This window comes from Electrophorus electricus, chromosome 13 (assembly GCF_013358815.1).
Source record: "Electrophorus electricus isolate fEleEle1 chromosome 13, fEleEle1.pri, whole genome shotgun sequence".
NCBI classification, from domain to species: domain Eukaryota; kingdom Metazoa; phylum Chordata; class Actinopteri; order Gymnotiformes; family Gymnotidae; genus Electrophorus; species Electrophorus electricus.
Window position 1 is genome coordinate 21,967,998 of NC_049547.1, and position 25,000 is coordinate 21,992,997.

The following is a 25,000-nucleotide window of genomic DNA, read 5'->3' on the forward strand; positions in this document are numbered from 1 at the left end:
TCCATCCCTCTGCAAAATGACCAGGTGCTGTGCCTGACTGTGGCTAATGTGAGGTGAACTCTGCATAGAGTTAACCCACGGAAAGCTGCTGGACCAGACAACATCCCGGGTTGTGTGCTCAGAGAATGTGCTGACCAGCTGGCAGATGTCCTGACAGACATCTTCAGTATCTCTCTGAGCTGCACCGTTGTCCCAGCATGCTTCAAGACTTCCACCATCGTCCCCGTGCCCAAGAAGCCCACGGTGTCGTGTCTCAACGACTACCGTCCCATCGCACTCACATCCATCATCATGAAGTGCTTCCAGAGACTCGTCATGAGACACATCAAGACCCAGCTTCCCCCTTCTCTGGACCCTGCAGTTCACGTACCGCCCCAACCGCTCTACAGATGATGCCATCTCTACCACACTTCATCTGGCTCTCACACATCTGGATAAAAATGGCACCTATGTAAGAATCGTGTTGATAGACTTCAGTTCAGCATTCAACACCATCGTTTCTCAACATCTGATTGGAAAGTTGAGTTTACTGGGCTTGAACACCTCCCTCTGCAACTGGATCCTGGACTTCTTGACTGGTAGACCTCAGTCAGTCTGGATTGGGAACAGCACTTCCAACAGCACCACACTGAGTACTGGTGCTCCCCAGGGCAGCGTACTCAGCCCTCTGCTGTTCACACTGCTGACTCATGACTGTGCAGCGATGCACAGTTCGAATCACATCAACAAGTTCACTGATGACACGACCGTGGTGGGTCTCATCAACAAAGACAATGAGTCAGCATACAGAGAGGAGGTGCAAGAACTGGTGAGCTGGTGTAAGGTCAACAACCTTCATCTGAAGACAAAAGAGATGGTTGTTGACTTCAGGAGAGCAAGGCAAGATCACTCCCCGCTTACCATCAACGGCTCCTCAGTGTTGATCGTCAAGAACATCACTTAGCGGAGAACCTCATCTGGACCCTGAACACCAGTTCCATTACCAAGAGAGCCCCGCAATGTCTCTGATAAAAGCCTACCTCCCATCACCCATCCTCACTATCTTCTATAGAGGTACTATAGAGAGCATCCTGAGCAGATGCATCACTACCTGGTTTGGGAACTGTACCATCTTTGACCACAAAGCCCTCCAGAGAATAATGAGAACAGCTGAGAAGATCACTGGGGTCTCTCTTCCCTCCATCATGGACATCTACACAACACGCTGCATCCGCAAAGCCACCAGCATTGTGGGAGAACCCACACACCCCTCACACAAACTGTTCACCCTTTTGCTATCTGGAAGAAGGTACCGCAGCATCCGGTCTCTCACCTCTAGACTATGCAACAGACTCCTGAACTCTGGCTAATGCCAATTCCAAACAAATGGACAATTCTATACACACACATATACACACATGCTTATACACAGTCATGCACGTACACACACACACACACTCACACACACACACACACACACACACACACACACACACACACACACACACATTGTTTTTGTATCGGACTAGTTGCTGAAGTCAAACTTCACACACATATATGCACTCCTTTTGCAGTTTTGCACATCATTCCTACTTGCTGCTAGAGTACTGTGCTAAACCAGCACTGTACTCTGAACTGTTCTGGCTGCTACCAGTGACTGCTATGTTCAGTATAGCGTGTCACGGACTCATATGCACAACCCATTTTACGTATTCCCAATACTGCGTACTGGTCAAAATAAATGCACTGTCTGTTCTTTGTGTATTGGACCTGTCCCGGATTTTATTGTATGATATTATTGCACTGTATTGTATTGTTTGCACTCATGTAGAGTGTTGTCTGTTGCACTTGTTTTGTGTTGCACCATGGTCCTGGAGGAACATTGTTCGTTTTTTTGTGTACTTGTATATAGCTGAAATGACAATAAACCCCTTCTGAACTTTGAACTTTAACAGCAACCAAGGCTCAGCTACACACCAGGTGATGTTAAAGTTCACATTTCAATATTTGACTGACAGTTTACTAAAATATTTAATGTCCATGTATGTATGTCCCAACATACAAGAGATTAATCATAATTAATCATGGACATTCACAAAGGCAGAACTGACCTTTGTAGCTGAAATGTTTGAGCTAATGTCATCATAACGGGGGAGGTAGTGGTCTTCCAGAGGAGGCATCACAGACAGAAGGCAGCGTTACACGGCCCCAAAAAAGAAAACCCTTGACGTGTCTTACCATCACGAGGGAAGAAACAGATGCTTAGAAGACAGTGACAGATTCTGTGCAAATGTCTTTCAGCCTAGAATGTAGCATCACGGAGCCAAATACCTGGACAGCGAAAAAGAGCATGAAGTTCATTTTGAAATGAAGTCTGGAATGGGAAGCCTGGAATGGGCTGCCGGCAGATCGGTGGTATGGATTTGTGCTTTACTCCTTGAAGAGGTGGCAATAGGAACGTGAGTCCTTGTGGGTTAGTTGCTTAAACTGCTTTCTGGACTTCCATCATGGACTTCTGCTGTGGAGGTCCACCTTGAGGTTCTACCTGGGGTTCTACCTGGGGGTTCTACCCGGGGGTTCTATCTGGGGTTCTATCTGGGGTTCCACCTGGGGGTTCCAGTTTCTGCCTCAAAAGGCACCTTTGTTGTAATATGTGCAGTACAAGTTTATTGTAGCCTGCTTTAGGATGTACTCAGTCTTCCTTCAGAGCCATCATCTAATTCCTTTAAATCTCAACTGTCTTGGACTCCAGGACTTGCGTTACACTCCCAATATAGTGTAGATAATATAGTGCTGGACTGCTGGTATGAGAGCATCTCTGCACATCTCTGGTACATTCGCTTAGTTAACAGGAACAATCTTGGTTGCTTGGCCTCTTTGAAGAAAGAGTGGTCATCAGATCTGGCAAATGCACACGATTCAAGTGACAGGGCTTTTATGAGAAGTCCTGAGAGGTCCTGACCATAAGCCCAGCCCACAAAACACTGAGCGCATCAACTCTCAGAGAATGAGGCTTCGAGCATCACTGTCATTAATATGTTACACATAACTAAATAATAACCAACAGTATGAAATGAGCAGTGAAGATGAATCGTGAATGAACTTGAATCAAATTATGAGAATCATTATGAATGACAATTTCAAGTCTTTCCCTTCAGCTCAGTGACAAAATAATGGCACCAAATCAATCTCGAATGATGTCTAATGTTATCTGACATCCTACATTTGAAATCTTGTGTTGATTCATGAGTGTTAGTGCTACCATCTGTGGAAACCAAAATGAGTGACTTGCACAAAACCAACCATCTGGACTGAGCTGATCACATCCCACGTCCTCGCAGACCAGAAAGGCCAGAGAGAATTAAAAGCAATGCCACCAGACAAAAACAAACAAGCCAAACTTTTTTAGCATTGATTCTACTTCAAACCGCATGCATGACTAACATTTCCACATTTCCACGCTCGACTAACCTGCCTGATGAGCAGAATCCAGAAATAACTGCTCTAACCCCCGTATGGCCACTGCACCAGGGAAAAGACAGAAGTGGACTATATGTGTGCATGACCAAAGGTCTGAGAACACCGATAACAGCTGCAAAACACAGCAACAGCAGATAAATAGATGCTTCAAATAGACTGATGGACTGCTCTAGATAGATAAATAGAATGCTCTAGATAGACAGATGGAATGCTCTAGATAGATAAATAGATGCTACAGATAGATTGATGGACTGCTCTAGATAGGTAAAATGCTCTAGATGCACAGATGGAATGCTCTAGATAGATAGATGAATGCTCTAGACAGATAGATGGAATGCTCTAGATAGAGAGATGGAATGCTCCAAATAGACAGATGGACTGTTCTAGATAGACAGAACGCACTAGATAGATAGATGGAACACTCTAGATATGGAGATGGGCAGCTCTAGATAGATGAATGCTCTAGATAGATAGATGGAATGATCTAGATAGATAGATGGACTGTTCTAGATAGGCAGATGGACAGCTCTAGATAGATTGAATGCTCTAGATAATGTATACACAGCTCTAAATAGATGAAATGCTCTAGACAGATAGATGGAATGCTCTAGATATATAGATGGGCCACTCTGGATAGGCAGATGGACTGCTCTAGATAGAGAGATGGAATACTCTAGATAGATAGATGGACTGCTCTAGATAGAGGGAATGCTCTTGAAAGATTGATGGAATGCTCTAGATAGATGTATATCCGTCTATATATCTAGAGAATTCCGTCTATTTAGAGCTGTATAAACATCTATCTAGAGCATTCCATCTATTACAGCTCTAAATAGATGGAATGCTCTAGATATATAGATGGAATGCTCTAGATAGGCAGATGGACAGTTCTAGATAGATAGATAGATAGATAGATAGATAGATAGATAGATAGATAGAGAGAGAGAGAGACAGAGAGAGAACGCTCTAGATAGATAGATGGACTGCTCTAGATAGGCAGATGGAATGCTCTAGATAGATGGAATGCACCAGATATATAGATGGACTGCTCTAGATAGATAGATAAAATGCTCTAGCTAGATGTATATACAGCTGTAAATAGATGGAATGCTCTAGATAGATAGATGGAATGCTCTAGATATAGAGATGGACTGCTCTAGATAGATAAACAGTATGCTCTAGCTAGAGAGATGGAATACTCTATTTTTAGCCCTGTGTATTTATTGCAGTTGAAGTAGCTCATTAAATGTTTGACACAGATGTGGATCAAAACCATTGATTTTCAGATGGCTCGGGTCACAGTGCCGCATGCAGTTAGTTAATCGTGTCTGACACGCGTGATAAACACAAACCTAAACTAATTACTGTGACAGTGACGATGGATTGGTTCAGGTGTCTGATACCTCTCTGAGTCAGAAGACCTTCGCGCTTCTCATTCTGTCCCAGAGCCCCAAAATCGCAATTACAGAAATTGATATATTCACTTAAAAACCATTTCCACACCCACTTTAACCCTTGATATGCAAATTCAACCCTCTAAAGTGTTTTAAAGCATGAGCAATTTATAATCCCACTGGAGAGGGTTGGCATACTGGTCAAAATATCACAGCACTCCCGGACAAATCACAGCACTCCTGGACACATCACAGCACTCCTGGACACAGGAATCATTTTAAGTGCTTGTTGTTATCACTCTCTTTGCACAATATCAGTGCAGACATTGGGTGCACCACAACGTCGCACTCGTTGCACTCGAACTGTCATTTTGTAATTTATGCGGCGTGATAATGATTTCTAACAGTGGTGTAATCATACGTCTATTTGTCATTCGACTCGCTGCATTTCTATAACTCTTCTGACTCACTGCGTTTTCTAGCTACCCCACAGATGAGCCAAGCCTGCTAAAAGATCCCGTCTTCAGGTTGTGCCTCCCTTATATAAAAGCTTCTGGCTAAAACAAATGTCATATTTCCAACTCCTGATCCTGGCTGCATGTGGCACTATATACTTTGCAAAGAGCGTGCGGACAACCAGTGATACAACGTAGCCATTACAGGGATCCTTAGAGCGCTCTCAATATTAATCTGAGCTCTTAATCTGGGCTCTCAATTTTAATATGAGCTCTTAATCTGGGCTCTCAATCTTAATATGAGCTCCTAATATGAGCTCTCAATCTTAATCTGGGCTCTCAATCTTAACCTGGGTTCTTTCTGCCTGTGGACATCCCTTGCACCCAGTCCCATGCTAAGGCCCTTTTGGCCTACAGAGTGGTTATTCTTTCTGGGGGCAGGTGAGAGGTGAGTGGGCATTACAGAGCGTGGGGTACGAGTGGCTTTGTTGACTGATGGTTTAACGGACTAGATCCATGGCTAATTAACTGGTCAAAACAATTGTCTGGGGACAAACCCCAAACACAGTTTTTGATTTTATGACAGAAAATCACGAGGATATTTTCAAAAGTTCTACGCAGTACTATATTTCAAACTATCTGAAAAATTATGTGGCCCTTGAATAATTAGAGTTGCTAACAGAAATATATGAGCCTATTATAGTGCCAAACAATCAATAATAATCAATATGACTCACTGTTTGCCATATTTCTGAACATTAGCAGTGCTCCTCTGTGTATCCAGTACTCTAGTCCAGCAGGCTGGTATGTCTACTCACTACTGATGAAACCACCCAACAGAAAAGTGTGTTTGACTTCACACTCCTTCATCAGAAACACGGACACAATCTGAAAGATTTCCATAGCAGCTGGACTGGTTAATTACTCTCTCTCTCTCTGTCTCTCTCTCTCTCTCTCTCTCTCTGTCTCTCTCTCTCTCTCTCTCTCTCTCTCTCTTTCTAGTATTTTTTCCCTTGTTTTATTCATTGCTATGTTTGTGATAAAAGTGTGAGAAAAACATTGAAGACAAAATAAAATACACAATGCCTGTTAAAACAGTTCCCAGAGTTCCACAAACAGCCAGAGTTCTCCAAATCCCGATGCTGGGACTGACCTGCAGGTAATGACAGGGCCTCATGGAGGACTTCAGGTCAGGATGCAGCCCAGGTTTCTCCAGGTTGAGTGAAGACTTGCGATAAGCCTCCTTGGCCTGGCTAACAGTCAGCGTGGACCAGGAGCTGCGTTTCATGAACTTCCCTTCTGGTGCAACGCTCTCACAGGCCGAGCACTTCACGTCGTTGTTGCTCTTTGAGATCTTGAGCGAGAGGTCGCCGAAATGTCCAGGGAAAGAGTCTGGGTAGCAGTGGCCGACGTGATCCACGTGGTGGTGGCTCATGATGCTGGGAGTGCGGTAGGTACTGTCGCTGTCCAGGTTGTCGTCAGAGCTCCACCAGCCCGTGGTGATCCCTGACCGGTACCTGGAGTCCGCCTTGCGTTCTTTACTCTTGTTTCTCTTACTGTGTTTGTGATGCCCGCCGTGGTGGTGGTGCCCGCCGTGGTGGTGGTGCCCGCCGTCCGAGCGGGAGTCGCCCTTGGTGCCGTTCATCTTGGACGAGCCCTCCAGGGAATGGGACTTAGTGAAGAGTTTCTGCACAGAGTGCACCAAGTGCCGGATGCGTCCAGGGCTCTCGCTCCTCTGCTCGCCACCCGTTGCCATGGTGGCCGAGGCGCGCTGGTACTGTAGCGTGTGGAAGCCGTCCCGGTGCATGGGGAGCTGCTTCTCAAACTGATCCAGGAGGTTGGCCGGTATGCGGTTCATCTTCCCGGAGCCGGTTGCAGGTCCCTCCTCCACCCCCTCCTGCTCCACCCCCTCCTGCTCCACCCCCTGCTCCTCCACCACCTCCACCTCCCCCGCCGTGGGGGGCGGAGCCGTCCTCCCGCCCACCCTCGTGGTGGGAGCTGTAGTGCATCCTCGGGAAGGTGCTACTGGACACGGGGTCGGAGGTCACGGAGACGGGCATCCCCGTGCACTCGGAGTGGATGGAGCTCCGCGGGGAGCAGCGGTGGTGTTCCACGGGGCAGCTCTCCGTGGGACTGAGAAGGTAGGCGGCACGTGGGTCCGGCAGCCCATGCTGCAGATGGTCGAGCGAGTGGTCACAGTCGGTCAGGACGCAGCCGTGTCCGGGTGTGATGGACAGCTGCAGGCGACCAGCTGATAGGCCTTTCATGTTCCTGGGAGGAGAGAGGTAGCTGTCTTCATCGAAGAACTCTACAGGTGACCATGAATATGGCTGCTCTGAAAATAACAAGGAGATACAAGTCAAGAGGCTGTTTATGTTTAACACTCAGCCTGTAGCTGCATTTCCCAGGTAGCCTGTTTGTTTCACAGAAATGACACAAACACCTGATTTGACTAATTAGGGAATATTCTTGGCTCAGCCACAGCTCATTAGACACATCAGGTGCATTGATGCATGGCTGAAACAGATACATAAAAACAACGACAAATGAAGGGTCCTGAAGGACAGGACGAGTCAGTCCTGCTGCCGTCGCGCTGAAACCCAGCGCACGAAGTTTGAAGTTACGTGTCCTGAAAGTACGCGGCCCACCAAACCCGGTCGCAGGTATTCTCATACGGCGAGTATGTCGCTTCGTTTCAACTCAATAATAAAATTATCTTGGCATTTCCCCACTTTGCTCATGAACATCGTTTGTTTGTACTGCGATAAAACACGAACCACCCGAGCTTTTCTTGAATCAGTAATTGCAACTGAACCTTCTATAGCCCCTCCCCCGACAGATGAGCCCTCTCATATCCCCTCCCCCGACAGATGACCCCTCTCATAGCCCCTCCCCTGACAGATGAGCCCTCTCATACCCCTCCCCCGACAGATGACCCCTCTCATAGCCCCTCCCCTGGCAGATGATCCCTGTCATAGCCCCTCCCCTGACAGATGAGCCCTCTCATAGCCCCTCCCCTGGCAGATGATCCCTGTCATAGCCCCTCCCCCTCACACCTGAAACCACTCATAGCCCCTCCCTCAACAGATGAGCCCTCTCATAGCCCCTCCCCCTCACAGCTGAACCCACTCATAGCCCCTCCCCTCAGCCCAATCCTGGACAGCTGGCACTTTGTGTTGCCATTAATCCAGTGTAAAGTGGAATAATAGCCTGTCATTTTGACTCGGCCACGCCATCTGTCAAAGCCATCTTTGGAGGAGGAGCCTCGAGGTGCGTCAGGGACCGTCCTTGGTACATGGTGCTCCGAGACTCGACACGTTCACTGGAATCTGTCACGAAGGGCGCACGTGTGCACCCTGCATGTGACTGCGCTGTCTCGCCCCTTTTGGTTTGACCCACGGGCAGAAACAGAGAGGTCAGCTCGCGTCCGTGGGGAGGGGCGTGGCTTCAAGAGGCACAACATTGTTGCAATTAGGCTAAAGACAATAAGATCAGAAGTGATTAATCTGGGAGGAGGTACAATCAATCGCATTAAGACCCTGGAACTGAGCGGGTGTCCCGCCATCGCTGAGCCGATCTAAAGAGCCCATTAAACCTCAGAAGGAAAGAACCAAAGACGCTGAGTGCGATAATCTAAACTGATGAAAGAAAACAGGCAGCCATGCTTAACGTGAGCTTACCATAAAGCTGCTTTATGATTAGTCACACTAACTGGCAGGACTGGCTGCTAGAACTAGGCAAAGCTGTAATCTTCTCAGGAAGACGGACAAGACAGATCATGGATGACGGAGACAGAGGTCAATGCTATTGCAAGGATTCCTTTATCTTTTTTAAAGCCTTTTTAAATGTTTAACCTTAAAACGCGTTAAGGAGAAAATCATAAAACTCATCAGAAATCAACGGAATCATTAAAGTTTTCCTCAAAGCACCTCAATGTTCACTTTATGAACAACAGTAAACCGAAAGTCCTAAAACTGTCAATGGCTACACGTGTTGAACTTTCTCTGACACCCAGTCGGAGGTATTGAAGGATATTCCAACCTCCTTATCACATTAGCACGTAAACAGCAACATGTCTGTACCCGAGTCAATCTGTCAGACCCAAACTCCAGGAACAGTACTCGGGAAGCACCGTTATCAGATGATCAAACTGAGAAGGGCTTGGGAAGCCAAACAATATAAAAATATAACCTTTAGAGATGAAACAGACTGTCTGAGAGAGGATTTGACCCGAGCCGCTGTTGTGTATCAGCGAACTACTGCACAGTCAGCAACCGAACACCACGGCAATAGACTGGTCGGGTAACACTTTCTGATTTGATCTACAGTGACACACACACAGGTGCTCCTCTGACTGCTCATGCTCTGTGGCATATGAAACCTTTCTTCCATGGTAGAAAGTGTTCACTGAAGGTTCTGATGTGGTGAGACCCAACAAATGAATTAACCCAATGAACCGTTAATTAAGACGTGGCAAGTGTAACGTTACATTCATGGTGTTATGTTACCTGAATTGTCTTTAGAAAGTTCGTTTTCTCACCGTGATCCTAAAGTCTGAAGATGTCTGTGGCTAATTCGGCATCGGATAAGTGAAATGAAATTTAGCTTCCCAACACCTAAATAACTGTTCAAATAATCCACTTTACAGAGAACAGAAAAAGATATTCCACTACAGAGATTTCCTACTGCAGTTACCCTGCTAACATAGTGCTTGATCCAGAAAAAAGCAAAGAAAAGTCATTCATGGAAATTCTAAAAAGGCCCAGATACATAAGTCTAATAACACTTTTTATATTCAGCAAGAAAGGTAAAGTCTCACACAGTCTCACTCAGTCTCACATATTCCACACAGTCTCACTCAGTCTCACATATTCCACACAGTCTCACTCAGTCTCACACATTCTACACAATCTCAGTCAGTCTCACACATTCCACACAGTCTCACATAGTCTCACACATTCCACAGTCTCGCACAGTCCAAACAGTCTCATACAATCTCACATAGTCCACAGTCTCACACATTCCACACAGTCTCACACAGTCCACAGTCTCACACAGTCCAAACAGTCTCATACAGGCTCACACAGTCTCACACAGTCTCACACAGTCTCATACAGGCTGACACAGTCCACACAGTCTCACACAGTCCATACAGTCTCACACAGTCTCACACAGTCCATACAGTCTCACACAGTCCATACAGGCTCACACAGTCCATACAGTCTCACACAGTCTCATACAGGCTCATACAGTCTCACACATTCCACACAGTCTCACACATTCCACACAGTCCACACAGTCTCACACAGTCTCAGTGAGGAGACCCTACTCCGAGATCTCTGGTGGTTACTTACGGTTTAGAGGAACTACTGGCCTGTATTGACCTGGAAAGTGAACAGTTTTGCTCTTGTTGCAAATTCATTTACACATATTAGCTGCGATTGGTTTCAGTATCTTACAAAACTCACTGAAACGTGTTGTGTCTGTCTAAATTAATACAACACAACACTGTCTAAACTTAACACACAACACTCTGTCTAAATTAATACAGCACACAACAGTCTAAACTTAACACAACACACAACACTGTCTAAATTAATATAGCACACAACTCTGTCTAAACCTAACACAACACACAACACTCTGTCTAAATACAGCACACAACACTGTCTAAACTTAACACAACACACAACACTGTCTAAATTAATACAGCACACAACTCTGTCTAAACTTATCACAACATACAACTCTGTCTAAACTTAATGCAACACACAATACTTTGCCTAAGCTCAACACAACACACAACACTTTGCTAAACTATAAACTCTTAATTCAATATGCACTGCTCTGTCTACACTCACTCAGTGGGACCAGAGTTGGTAAACATAGCGATCGATAGGGCAGCTGGATTGTCCATCTCCCCAAAGGTTAAGTGTCTGTCTCCTGAGAATGCTGTCTTTATCAGAGAATCAGAGAGACGGGGCTGTGTCCTCAGTGACAGCCAGCCAGGCTGTTCTATCCGAGCCAGGTCAGTAGAGAACGCAGACCGGCCTTTTCCTTCACTGTACGTTATTGTTCCAGAGGGGAAAGGTTGGAGAGGAGGCCGGCTGGCGGGCATCTGTCATGTTCCTGCAGGGGGCGAACGAGAAGCCCGATCGGAAATCTCTGCCCTTCTTTAAATATTCACGATGGGCTGCTAAAACACGGGTTGTTACGATGCCCGGAGCTCAGGCAGCGGCAAACACCCTCGGAGGACATGGAGCATCTGTGACGGCCTTGGAGCTGCACGCCACGTCAAAACGCTACTCAGACCAGAATCCTGCGCAAGGAGACTCACGCATTCGTAGGAGCCTGTGCTCCTGAATTCACCTCGAATCAGGAGAAAAGAACTAAATGTTTATTACCCTTAAAGGAATGCTCCTGTCATGAAGGCACATTATGAAATAAGCAGAAGATAATAGGCCTGGTGGTCCAGCTAGCGTTCCCGGATGTGAGGAACGCTCTGGGGGCCAGCTAGCTCAGTTACTCAGTTATTAGCCTGGCTATGAGGTTCTCCTTCAGGACACCCCACCTTCCCAGAAAAATACCCAGCGCTTCTAAAGGGAACATTTCCTTCATTCAGATGATTAATATGTGTTTCTGCTTTGAGAACGTGGCACAGTGACCTCCTCATCTGTCCAAGCGGCAGGAACTCCGAGGCCCTTTGGGATTTGGGGATCGTTTATCGGTGGGTCCGACTCCTGGGCGGAGGTGAGTGGTTGCAGGCAGCCGGACACTCCACCCACCCCCAGTGCTGTTTCCTCATCCTGGACTCACGGTTCAGGCCCAGCTGAACGACGACACGCGTCTCTACAGGCCCCTGTGTGCTCACAGCACGATTTGTAGCGGTCACCTGCCCACACCTCCATCTCCACGATTCGCTCTCTCTCCCTGCCGTAGCGTTTCGCTTGCTGTGTATCTCTCTGCGTTTGTTTAAAATCTTTCTCGTTTTCTCCTTTTCTCTCCATCTCCATGGAGGGTGGGTGGGAGTCACAACGAGAAGATTTATTGTTGTGACACGGTCACTCTGATGACAACCCGAGGTTGTGGAGACAGATAAACCCAACCTGCTAAAAAAAACACCAGCTTTCTACACAAGTGACTTTCTGGTCCATAACAGATGCTGGGGAGAAATGAACAACCACAACATTACAGGAATCCTTTTGTGATGTCATGAATTGAGAACAGTAATATCAAGATATTTACACACACACACACACACACACACACACACACACACAATAGCAGTGCAGCGCGGCGTTCTCACAGCAGGTCCGTCATCCCTCCCTGTCAAACAAACCTCCTGTTAGCAGAGCAGGTCACCTGCACAGGACAAGGCCGTTCGTTCTGTTCGCTGCTGCAGAAGTGAGATTACTTTGGTCTGATAAGCACACCGGGCCAGCAATCAAACGCTTATCATAAAAGAGGGAATTAGCGTTGTGATAACGAAGCGAGTCGTCTGTTCCAGCAGCTCTGTGCGAGCAGCAGGATAGAAAGGGTGGAAGCTGTGACGTGCCAGAGAGAAGCGGGAAAGCAGATCTACAGGTTAACAGGGTTTAGGGAACGTGGTAAGGGCTTGTGGACGGGAGAGATAAGGGCTCTCTCTCTCTCACACACTGTTCCCAGATCAGTGCTGATATGATCCAGAGACGGGCACACTCAGTACTGGTATGGCACACTCAGTACTGGTATGGCACACACGGTACTGGTATGGCACACTCAGTACTGGTATGGCACACACAGTACTGGTATGGCACACTCAGTACTGGTATGGCACATTCAGTACTGGTATGGCACATTCAGCACTAGTATGGCACACACAGTACTGGTATGGCACACACAGTACTGGTATGGCACATTCAGCACTGGTATGGCACACACAGTACTGGTATGGCACACTCAGCACTGGCATGGCACATTCAGCACTGGTATGGCACACACAGTACCGGGGATGAACCAACACATTACCAAGCCGTTAACTGTAAGGCAAGTGTGTACAGTAGGTGAGAAGTGTGTCAGGAATAAACTGTGAGCCCACTCAAGCGCAGAGTGAGTAGGCAGAGGAGATCCGCAGAGCGCGTTTGCATTTCAGCGGCCTGAACGCCTCTGGATGCTACGGCTGTGCAACGCTGGGCCCTAGGAAAGCCCGTTTGTGAATAACACGTTTATGCAACCTTCAAGGACACACTCTCGGGGCAGTCTTTAAAAAAATGCTTAAAATAAGATTCATGGTTGCCATGGTAACTGGTACTTAAACTTTCCTTTATCAGTAGTTCTGTGGCTTTCAGAGTCGAGGTCACAGTTTCCAATCTTTATGTAAACAAACAGGCTTTATTAAATAGAACAGACAGGACTTTGGCCTCTGCCTGGGGGGCAGCCTTGATTCTCTGGGCAATATGAACAGCACAGTTCTTAAGAAACTAGAGAATGACACAGTTTAGTTTGTTTTGGCTCCATAGATACTGAAGGTATCGCAACTTCAGCACCTTGGACAGTCTTAGCCATACACGCAGTCGTAACAGATGCACAAAAGCTTGAGTTCAGGACCACGGACAGTGCCATAAACCAGTTCAGTGTCATGCGGGTGAACCAGATGCCAAACAGCTCGACTTCAGCACAAAGGACAGTTCCATAAACACTTCAACTGCAGACACTTGGATTAGATAAAGAACAGGTCAACTTCAGGACCATGGACAGCATTATAAAGACTAATACTAAAAGCAACCAATTTGGGCACAAAATGTTTATTGAAGCTATAAATATTGTAACTCGGGTATTTTTGTAGCCTCTAGTGAGATTGTAACCTAGTAGGAACAGCTTGCTGTTTAGTGTAGCGTTGCTGTTTTCAGAAAACATAGGTTAATCTAAAATAATAAATAATTTATAGACACAGTTACTCTAGTGGTGTTTATCGATAGTTGTCTTAAGAAAGATGTTGGGAGAATGTAAGACACTTCTGTCTCTGTACTGATCGTTCTCTGCATCACACATGTTACTACAAGGTTGCTGTCCCACTGGAGAGCTTTGGAATGATGGCCAGTGAGGATTCCTGACACCCGTTTTCAGGTTCTCTGCTCCTGATTTTACAGATGAGATTTTAGTTACTGTCTTACCACTTATCACCATCTGTGCGGCTACGATTGCTGTCAGCGCGCCTCACAACTGCTACGCTTCTGCTGTCTCCACCTAACAATTGACTTGTCAGTAAGGATCTTTGAATGGTGTCCTCGAGGGACTGTCCTCGTCCGACTCAGCCAAACCTATCGCACATCTCACCCTCAGCCAGCGCCCCATGCACTCCCGTCTCTACCTAGCAGAGCGCGGAAGGCTTCGGTAATGCGGATGGAGATCGCCGACGGCCATTTGGCTCGAGACCAGTGCCCCCTGTGAAGATGTGACGGCCTGGCGCGCTGTGTCTCTCGCTCTGAGTAGCGCACAAACATCTGATGTCATGCAAGCAACAGCTGCTTCAGCTTGGCGATAATTGTGAGTCTGTGGCTGTTTTTTTTAAATTCTTTAATGAAAAATGTTGTTTACAATATGGCATTCCCATTACCTGATGAACCCATATGGGCACAATAATGATGATTAGAAGTTTAAAACTGAGGGGAATTTAATAAGATATCTCAACTGCAACACAACTAGAAAGATAATGGTGTCTAATTTGTCTGCAGACAAATTAACAGCCCCCTCCCAACTCACACACACACACTTGATATTTAGATCAATTTTACTGGTAGTTTGTGAAATTCTCACGCCTTGAAAATGTCATCAGCATCAAAGGAGTCTGTGTGTTTGTAATGGCTGTTTTAGGCATATGGGCTGGAAAAACTCTTCTAATCGAACCACAGAACATTTAACAACAGTCCTCAACAACAACAAAAAAAACAAGAATGGCGATTTACCCACATTAGCAGAGGAGACATGAGCGTTCCCTGACAGCAGTCCTTCTCTCCCTCTCTCTCTCTCTCCTTCTCTCCCTCTCTCTCTCTCTCTCTCTCTCCTTCTCTCTCTCTCTCTCTCCTTCTCTCTCTCCCTCTCTCTCTCTCTCTCTCTCCTTCTCTCTCTCTCTCCCTCCTTCTCTCTCTCTCTCCCTCTCTCTCTCTCTCCTTCTCTCTCTCTCTCTCTCCCTCTCTCTCTCTCTTTCTCGCTCCCTCTCTCTCTCTCCTTCTCTCTCTCTCCCTCTCTCTCTCTCTCTCGCTCCCTCTCTCTCGCTCCCTCTCTCTCTCTCCTTCTCTCTCTCTCTCTTTCTCCCTCTCTCTCTCTCTCTCCTTCTCTCTCTCTCTCTCTTTCTCTCTCTCTCTCTCTCTCTGATGACCTCGAGGCATGTGCCATTTCAAAGCTCTGTCAACAAACTGTTCAGGAAAGCACTTTCATCATAAATAACATGCTGGTTTAGATCACAGGAGACAGAGACAGAGACAGAGACAGAGAGAGAGAGAGAGAGAGAGAGAGAGAGAGAGAGAGAGAGAGAGAGAGAGAGGGGGAGAGAGAGAGGGAGAGAGAGAGAGGGAGAGAGAGAGAGAGAGAGAGAGAGAGAGAGAGGGGGAGAGAGAGAGAGAGAGAGAGAGAGAAAGAGAGACATAATTAAAGGTGAAATACTAGAGAGGCTACATCAATATGGACATAGCCAGTAAACAACCGATACATCACACTTTGACATTTCACATGTAAAACTGTACGTGTAAAATAAATCAAAGCAAAAGCTTCACTTACTTCCTTAGATCAGATAAATCAGTTATGGGCTAAAGCAGCTTTACGTTCATACAGAACTTCACTACTTCCTCTATGGAGACTGAGAATGAGAGAGAACTAAACAAGAGGAACAGAGAGACGCTGTCAGAGCTGTTCCAGCGTCTGTGCTCAGCAGTCCTGCACGTCACGCTGCGTGTCGCTGTAGTGCTGCAAAGCCTTCCTGAGCGGGATCGGGTGGATCAGGGGAGTTAAGGTGGGATCTGGAGCGATCAGGTGGGATCAGGAGAGTTAAGATGGGATCCGGAGGGATCAGGTGGGATCAGGAGAGTTAATATGGGATCCGGAGGGATCTGGTGGGATCAGATGGGATCAGGTGGGATCAGGGGAGTTAAGGTGGGATCAGGTGGCATCAAGTGTAATCATGAGTGATCAGGGGGGATCACATATGATCCAGGTGGGATCAGGTGGGATCAGGTTTGATCCAGGTGTGATCAGATGGGATCAGATGGGATCAGGTGGGATCAGGGATCAACTCACAAGGGAAATGAACCTCAAGGTCGTGCTCTGTGGTGTCTATGTCTGGCTGCCGTTAAAGGGATAAACATGTCCCACGTCCCCTGTGTGCATCAGTAATCCTGTTTCTCCCTGGTCAGTCCTTCAATGAAGAGACAGGTACACAGCAAATCTTATTTACAGGCAGGACGCCAGGCTCCCTGTAACCTTGTTATGGGCAAACAGATGTGTATGACACACACACAAATAGGCACTAATAAACACACACACACACACACACACACACACACACACACACACACACACACACAGAGTTTTTCAGTCTCAGGTTATTCTGGGCGATTCTGTCTGCTTGCAGATGAGACTATCGGTTTGTCGCTCTATTTACAGTGTGATTCACCTCTGCTGTTGCTGTGGTTTATTTTAGACACCACGTGTGTCACCAGTTCTGTATAAACACAGGCCTTCATGACATTAGATGGGAATTGTCATATAACTGCCAGGTTGCTACTGTTGGGTCCCTGAGCAAGACCCTTAACCATCAATTACTCAAGTTGTGTTCAGATATGACTGTAAGTCACTTTGGATAAAAGCGTCAGATAAATGTAATAAATGTAAATAATTAAACCTTTCATTACTTACAACAGCTACTGTTTAAGTGAAGCATCTCAGACCTCAAACATCACCCTTTTTACTGACCTCTGCAAGATACAACATAATACCAAACTACTAGCATGAGTGAAAGTGGAGCTATTCATTTTTATTTTATTTGTATTTTATTTTAGCTATTTTATTTTGGTTTTGCAGTCTTAATAGTGTTGCTGTGTTGTCTGACGGGAACTTTTGGGGGGTTAGGACTACTGAACAGAGCACAAGTATGCAACATTCAACTGTACATCATTTGTGTGAATGTTCAAAAGAATGAGAACTTCCTTTTCATACGCGACTCCATGTTTCCTCCCACAAAGTGCTGATGTCAGTTCCTGTGAACTAGCGAACCTTTTAGGGACGGAGCTGCGTTTGCACGGCTCTGCGGGCCTGATGACTATGTACGTGGACGCGGGCGTTCCCTCGCCCATAAACAGGTGGGAGACTCTGTGGAATCGACATGTGCTTCTTTCTTTGATCGTATTTAACCACTCAGAATCATTTCAGCTGGATTTGCTGTACTTCTTGTGCTTTCGTTTGTAAATGGTGGTAAGGAGGGTAAAAACTTTATGAGGTGACACTCGGACCCCGCCCTCCAGCCACTAGGACCCTGCCCTCCGGTCGCTAGGTCCCTGCCCTCCGGTCGCTAGGTCCCTGCCCTTTGGCTGCTAAGACTCCGTCCCTCCGGGCGATAGGTCCCCGCCCTCCAGCCACTAGGACCCCGCCCTCCAGCCACTAGGACCCCGCCCTCCGGTCGCTAGGACCCCGCCCTCCGGTCGCTAGGACCCCGCCCTCCGGCCGCTAGGTCCCCGCCCTTCCGCCACTAGGATCCTGCCCTGAGGCCGCTAGGTCCCCGCCCTCCAGCCGCTAGGTCCCCGCCCTTCTTGGTTACAGGTTTGTTGGTTCCAGACCAGTAAGATTATTGGGCTAGAACAGCACCAATTTTTCTGGCCAAGAAAAAGTCTTCAGTGGAACATTGCATACTGGCACGATGCTAGCGGAACAGTTGGACGATCAGATGATATGTGTGATGATTAATTATATGTGTGATGATTAGATGATATGTGTGATGATTAATTATATGTGTGATGATTAGATTATATGTATGATTATTAATTATATGTGTGATGATTAGATATGTGTGATGATTAGTTATATGTGTTATGATTGTGTGATGATTAGATGATATGTGTGATGATTAATTATATGTGTGATGATTAGATATGTGTGATGATTAATTATATGTGTTATGATTATGTGTGATGATTACATGATATGTGTGATGATTAATTATATGTGTGATGATTAGATATGTGTGATGATTAATTATATGTTATAATTATGTGTGATGATTAGATGATATGTGATAATTAATTATATGTGTGGTGAGTAATTATATGTGTGATGATTAATGTGACGATTAAATTATATGTGTAATGATTAATTATATGTGTGTTGATTACATGTGTGATGATTAATTATATGTGTGATGATTAGATGATGTGTGATTAATTATATGTTTGATGATTATATGTGTGATGATTAACTGAAAAATTTCAGTTCTGATCCACCAACTGAGTACAAAACACAGAGCTGATGAAATGAAGTTGACTGACAGTCGAGGAACAGATATTAAAGCGTCCGCCGTCACTGTTAAATAAACAAACACACAAACACGCAGAAGTGACACGGAGGGGCGGAATAAGGCTAGACTTCACTGCGGCTGTGCTGGAGACGACTAGCAGGGCGGAAGGCCTGAGGGACGCGGACTGCCATGCCCAAGTTAGCTGCCTGTGGCACACAGCCTTAACTGCGTCTCCCACAGCAATACAGACGGCACAGGAATCTGACAGAACGAACCAGCCTCCAGCTCAACCCACTCATATACCAGAGTACACCAGGACAAGAGCGTGAAGAGAGAGAGAGAGGGAGAGAGAGAGAGAGAGAGAGAGAGACTGGTTATGTGGTGGATGATACACAAACCACTACAGAGAAGAATTAGTGAGACTGCCACCTTGTTTGGTTCTTCTCTTTCGGTGCTTCTATATTCTCCTTCACCCATCTCTTGTCTCGCCCCTCGTTCTGGAATGTCTTTGGTACCCCAGCACGGTGTCTGTGGTATTGTTAGTTGTAAGCATAAATGTTTCAATCTGATATAGACCAGGTGTGCCACCCTCCGAGAGACAGACTGAGCAGGTAAACACCATTGAAGGCTCCTGGGTGAGAGAGCCTCTGCTAAAAGCATCCCACTCAGTCTAGTGAAGAGATCCCACACACGAGTTGAAGAAAAACTTTTAAGACTTCAGACAGACGACACATGGAACATGTGGATTATGGGTAAAGAGACAGTGCCCTCAACTGTCTTTAAAGGTAACAACATCGCAGGTGCATAGGTGTGAAGTGTGAGTGTGTGAAGGACTGCCGTTCAGGTGGCTCTGTCACGCTCAGACAGGCTTACGTGTGTCTGAAGTAGAAGCAACGTTCTGCATTTAGACTGTTTCTATCACTCTGTCGTCTGAATAGCAGAGAATCAGGCGCCGTTACGTGAGCTGTTAGTTCCACACAGCTTTCGAATTTTGTGAGTCAGGCAACGTTTGCTCTCATGGCCGTGAGATTGAATGGAAAATAATGAACTTTCATACAGAGAGGAACATTGTGTAGAACAAGAAGCTTTAAGAGAGTGTCTGACTCAGAGTCCAGGACTGTTGTGTGTTAGTGAGGTCTGAGTCCAGGACTCGTGTGTTAGTGAGGTCTGAGTCCAGGACTCACATTTGTTAGTGAGGTCTGAGTCCAGGACTCGTGTGTTAGTGAGGTCTGAGTCCAGGACTCACATGTGTTAGTGAGGTCTGAGGCCAGGACTCGTGTGTTAGTGAGGTCTGAGTCCAGGACTCACATGTGTTAGTGAGGTCTGAGTCCAGGACTCGTGTGTTAGTGAGGTCTGAGTCCAGGACTCACATGTGTTAGTGAGGTCTGAGTCCAGGACTCACATGTGTTAGTGAGGTCTGAGTCCAGGACTCACATGTGTTAGTGAGGTCTGAGTCCAGGACTCACATGTGTTAATGAGGTCTGAGTCCAGGACTCACATGTGTTAATGAGGTCTGAGTCCAGGACTCACATGTGTTAGTGAGTGATCTCAGAGTCCAGAACTGTTGTGTGTTAGTGAGGTCTGAGTCCAGGACTCACATGTGTTAGTGAGTGATCTCAGAGTCCAGAACTGTTGTGTGTTAGTGAGGTCTGAGTCCAGGACTGTTGTGTGTTAGTGAGGTCTGAGTCCAGGACTCGTGTGTTAGTGTGTTCACACTACTGCTCTTCCCAACCAACAGAAGCTTTTAGCCTGGTCTGTGACAACAGCCTTCGGTGAATGCTAATACACCCGTGTTTGTGTATATGTGTGTGTGTGTGTGTGTGTATGTGCGTGAAATGAGAAGCGGAAAGAGAGAATATGTGTGTATTTTTTTGGGTGTATGTTAGTGTGAGAGAAGCAGAAAATTAGAGAATGTGTGTTTGCGTGTCCGAAAGAGACGAGCAGAAAGATGGTGTGACGGTGCCTCCCGCTGGCAGGCTGGGAGTGGTGTGTCCACGTGGCATTCTGCTAATGTCCTGCTTTTCTGTCGCATGTGATGTTTGCTTTGGTTTTGTATTCGTGTTGTCTCATTCACCCTGCCGCCTGTGTGTCGTTGCGCTATGTTGTTACACTGTTACGTTGCCCTGCTCTGTTAGCACGACCAACTGTCTGTCACTGACGTCATGTTGCTCCTGTTTGTGCACGTTCATATTCGGTTTTGTTTCGTTAACACTTGCGAGATTTGCGCATGCTTCCTTGCTTGTTCTTTGCCTGTGACAACGTGCGTTTATATGTGTATTATCAGGTGTGACAATACAAGATCTAGAAATTGTGTTCATCTACGTGGGACTATCTCTGTGATATCAGTGGTAGATTCTTGGCTAACCTCCGTCCATACTGCTGAGGTTAAGATTACAGTAAGGCTTAGACCTCAGGCACACTGGGGAGTAGCAGTCATGGAAGACCTCACTGTGTACTGAGTTCTTTTACAGGACTGGTTATGATTGCAAACATGTCTAAAGCACATAATGCTTTCAAACATTCGCAGGAAAGCAGACGGAGGGCAGCATGTCTGAGGGTGTTGAAGGGGTGTGGGCGTGCTGTGCTGCTGGGGTAAAACTCATCCGTCACGCGCTTTGATCCAGCCAGTGGGACTTCTGCAGTCCGAACATAACCTCCGACCTCTGGGCTAGGAAGACGGCTAACACAGTCCGCGCACTGGCACCAGGGGAGCTGCGCTCTGGAACTGTACACCGACCAGGTGTTTCACAGAAAGTTGCGCTCTGATAAAGCCGTGGCTGGTTATATACACGGCCCTGAGAGCTAGCACAGAGAGGAAACAAACTGCGTTCAAACACAGCTGTGGCCGACACAACACACCTTCACCCTTAAAGGTGGCGTCTTCTCCCCCACACCTGCGTTCGGCTCATCAGCTGACAGTTCGCCACACACTTGTGTTCACATGCCCCCACACTGTGGGCAGGCTTTCAGTTTGGCTAATGTCCTCTGGGTTTAAGTCAAATCAAGTCAAATTTATTTATATAGCATTTTTTGCAGCAGCTGCCACAAAGCAGTTTTACAAGCCTCCAGTGAACAAGCCAAGGGCGACATTGCTGAGGAAAAACTCCCTGGAGCACGAGGAAGAAACCTGGAGAGGAACCAAGACTCAGATGGGGGGCACCTCCTCCTCTGGCCAACAACGGTCACCACAATAGTAACAATATAGACAATAAGGAGCAGAACAAGTAATGAGAGAGAGAGAGAAATAAAAATGAATAAATAATAAAATAAAAATGAAAAAGCATGCAATCAATCTCTAGTCCGGTTGTCGAGAAGTCCTGGTTCAGCGTTTAGCGGCTGTGTGAAAACACCAACTGCTCAACAGAAGCTCCAGTTCACGGATCTCTGCGTTAGCAACGCCACATTCAGCTGTTTCATGTAGTCCTTAATTCAGAAATTAACCTTAAAACGCTTTCAGTGCAGATGTTCCCAGAAGGCTTTGCAGCACTGTAAATATTGTACTTATTTACAGCGCAATATTTCAACTTGCTGTGTTTATGAGGCTGTGAAGTGGTTTCCGAAAACAATGCGATCCCCTCTTTCCCAAAACAACGCGATCCCTTCTCCGCGTTTCGTTGCACAGACCAAGCTCTAGGACCAAAACAGGGCGTGCGATACTGTTGCTAGGAAACAACCGGACTTCCAGGGCTTCCAGTCGGAATGAAATAAGCAGAACTCCGAAGTAGAACTGTGTACTACTCCGTAAAACATCACAAAAGGAACCCGGCCAGGTTCTGGCAGCACAAATGAGACCTTTCCAGGTACACAGTGTATGAGGAGTAAGGATAAATTTCGTGGAAAGTGCGCTGTGACGTTCCCCATTCCAGGCATCCGTCAGCATTTCCCGTAGGTCGTCGGAGAGATCGCACGCCTGCTGACGTGGTGCGTCTCCACCTTTCCAGGCTACTCCATAGATTAAAATGCCTTTATGAGTATGAAAAGCATCTATACAACATGCATTCTGTCAGGTGTGTCCAAACTTTAGACTCTGTGTGTAGGGCTAAAACTTTAAACTCTGTGTGTAAGTTGGGTTAACACTTGTTTACACTGGGGCCAGCGGACTTTTCTCAGGTTGACTCGTCACGAAGTGCGCTCGCACCTGACGAGCCATGAGGCCGAGCAGGAGGTAAACAGAATTAGCCAATCACAAAGCACCATGACGGTCCCATTACGACTGAACTAACATCGCCTGTGCTTGAATTAACGGCAAATTCACGAAACATGCCACGGGCACGTCTCCTTCTACGGTCAATTTAATGCGGTTTAATATCTAATCAAGTTTCATTTGTCAGATTTTATGCAGAAAAGATTTGAACAGTTGGGAGTTAAGCGGATTAATTGATGGAAGCTTGGTCCATGCAGACGGACTCCTAATGCGTTCGTCACCTGACTTTGTTTGCATTAGCAGCCATTGCACTCACTCTGTTGTATTTACATTGGAGATAAAGATGCACTCACTCCCATTCAGTTGTGTACCAGTCATGTTGCTAGTGTGTTGTCATTCATCTTTCCTTTTACGTTGCATTGATTTTGATATCATTTTATTGTCTTCATTTTATTATAGCGGGGCGTCAGAGGCTGGCAGAGCGAAACCCCAGATGTGCTTTGGGTAAATGGCCATAATGTTCATAATAATCTTGAATACCAACACACTCAATATCTGAAGCAGTCATGAAGCTACTGCACCAAGCAGCCTGAACACAATTAAAAATAAATTAACAGACAAAAAACTATTTAGAAACTATTTAAAACTATTTATATTTATAAATATTTATATTTATTAATCAGTTCACACTGGAGTATCGCATTATTGAATGAGTCAGCCTCATTTTTTTTACTGAATATTGTGTATTGTAGTTTGTCTACAGCAGGGCTACAGAATAAGAGTCCTTGTAGGAGTTAGCCTCCATCCCAGCATGGAGTTAGTGATCCAGGAGGCCGTAAGTGTAGGTGACATGGGACGTGTCCCGTTCAGCCTCAAATATTCACGAGTGACCAAAAAGTGAGGACTTTTCGCTTTCATGCCATCATACAAATGTAAATCATTTTAGTCCAAACAATGCAGGCGGGTCTTTAACTGCGTCACATCAAGGGTCTTATGAAATATCGCAAGGGTTACTAAATGTGTATGAACGCTGACATGGTATAAACTAATTCAGCTGTTCATAGGAGCAACACACACTGTTTAAACGAGTGTAAAATCCACACTGTGGAAATGACATCACTAGAGATCTTTACATTGCCTTTATCCACATAATCCAGCATTACTGGTATCACTAAACTCAATCGCAGCGTGGGCACACACACACACACACACACACACACACACACACACACACACACACACACACTCACACTCACACACAGACACACACAAAGGCAGAGACACACATGTACACACACACACACACACATCCATTTTCACATGCTGTAAAATCAGAATGACAGAGAGCACTACTATGTTAGGACATGTGCACTAATTACATGCCAGGTTACCATAGAAACCAGTAGGTGAATGATGACTGGATCTTGGATTATGTAATATTATTCCTTTTCAGAGTGGTGCTAAATATGACACAATATATCACAAACAAATTAGCAAACATGGGAACACATTCTTGTCCCGTCTCTCAGGATTACGTAACAGGCCAAAGATCCATGGCTGATCCAGTCACGTGTGACTAAATACGCCTGATCTAGTCACGTGGGACTAAAAACGCCTGATCTAGTCACGTGTGGCTGTATACCCCTGATCCAATCACGTGTGGCTGTATACCCCTGATCCAATCACGTGTGGCTGTATACCCCTGATCCAATCACGTGTGACTAAATACCCCCAATCCAATCATGTGTGACTAAATACACCTGATCCAGTCACGTGTGACTAAATACCCCTGATCCAATCATATGTGACTATATATCCCTGATCCAGTTCTGTGGAGATAATATTCCTAAACATATAGATTCCCTTGACAACTGTCTTTCACCAAAAGAAAAAAAAAAAGACATTTTGACATGTACAGATCAATTTCTTTTTCAATCTGCAATTTCCTTGGATGGAGGACACATTACTGTCTGATAGCCTCTTAAAATCCATATCATGAAAATGCAAAAATGAAAAACTTTGAAACCTCATGCAGGAATCTTTTTCACAATGGTCATTTTCTATATGC

General features: G+C 46.0%; 1 protein-coding gene across 1 annotated transcript in view; it reads right to left on the reverse strand.

Moving 5' to 3' along the window:
- Positions 1-25,000, reverse strand: part of dlgap2a (discs, large (Drosophila) homolog-associated protein 2a) — a 189,248-nt gene that overhangs the window by 59,723 nt on the left and 104,525 nt on the right. Inside the window, 2 exon segments of the mRNA XM_035532627.1 lie at positions 6,462-7,191; positions 7,193-7,643. Of these exon segments, the coding sequence (XP_035388520.1) occupies positions 6,462-7,191; positions 7,193-7,643 (1,181 nt within the window).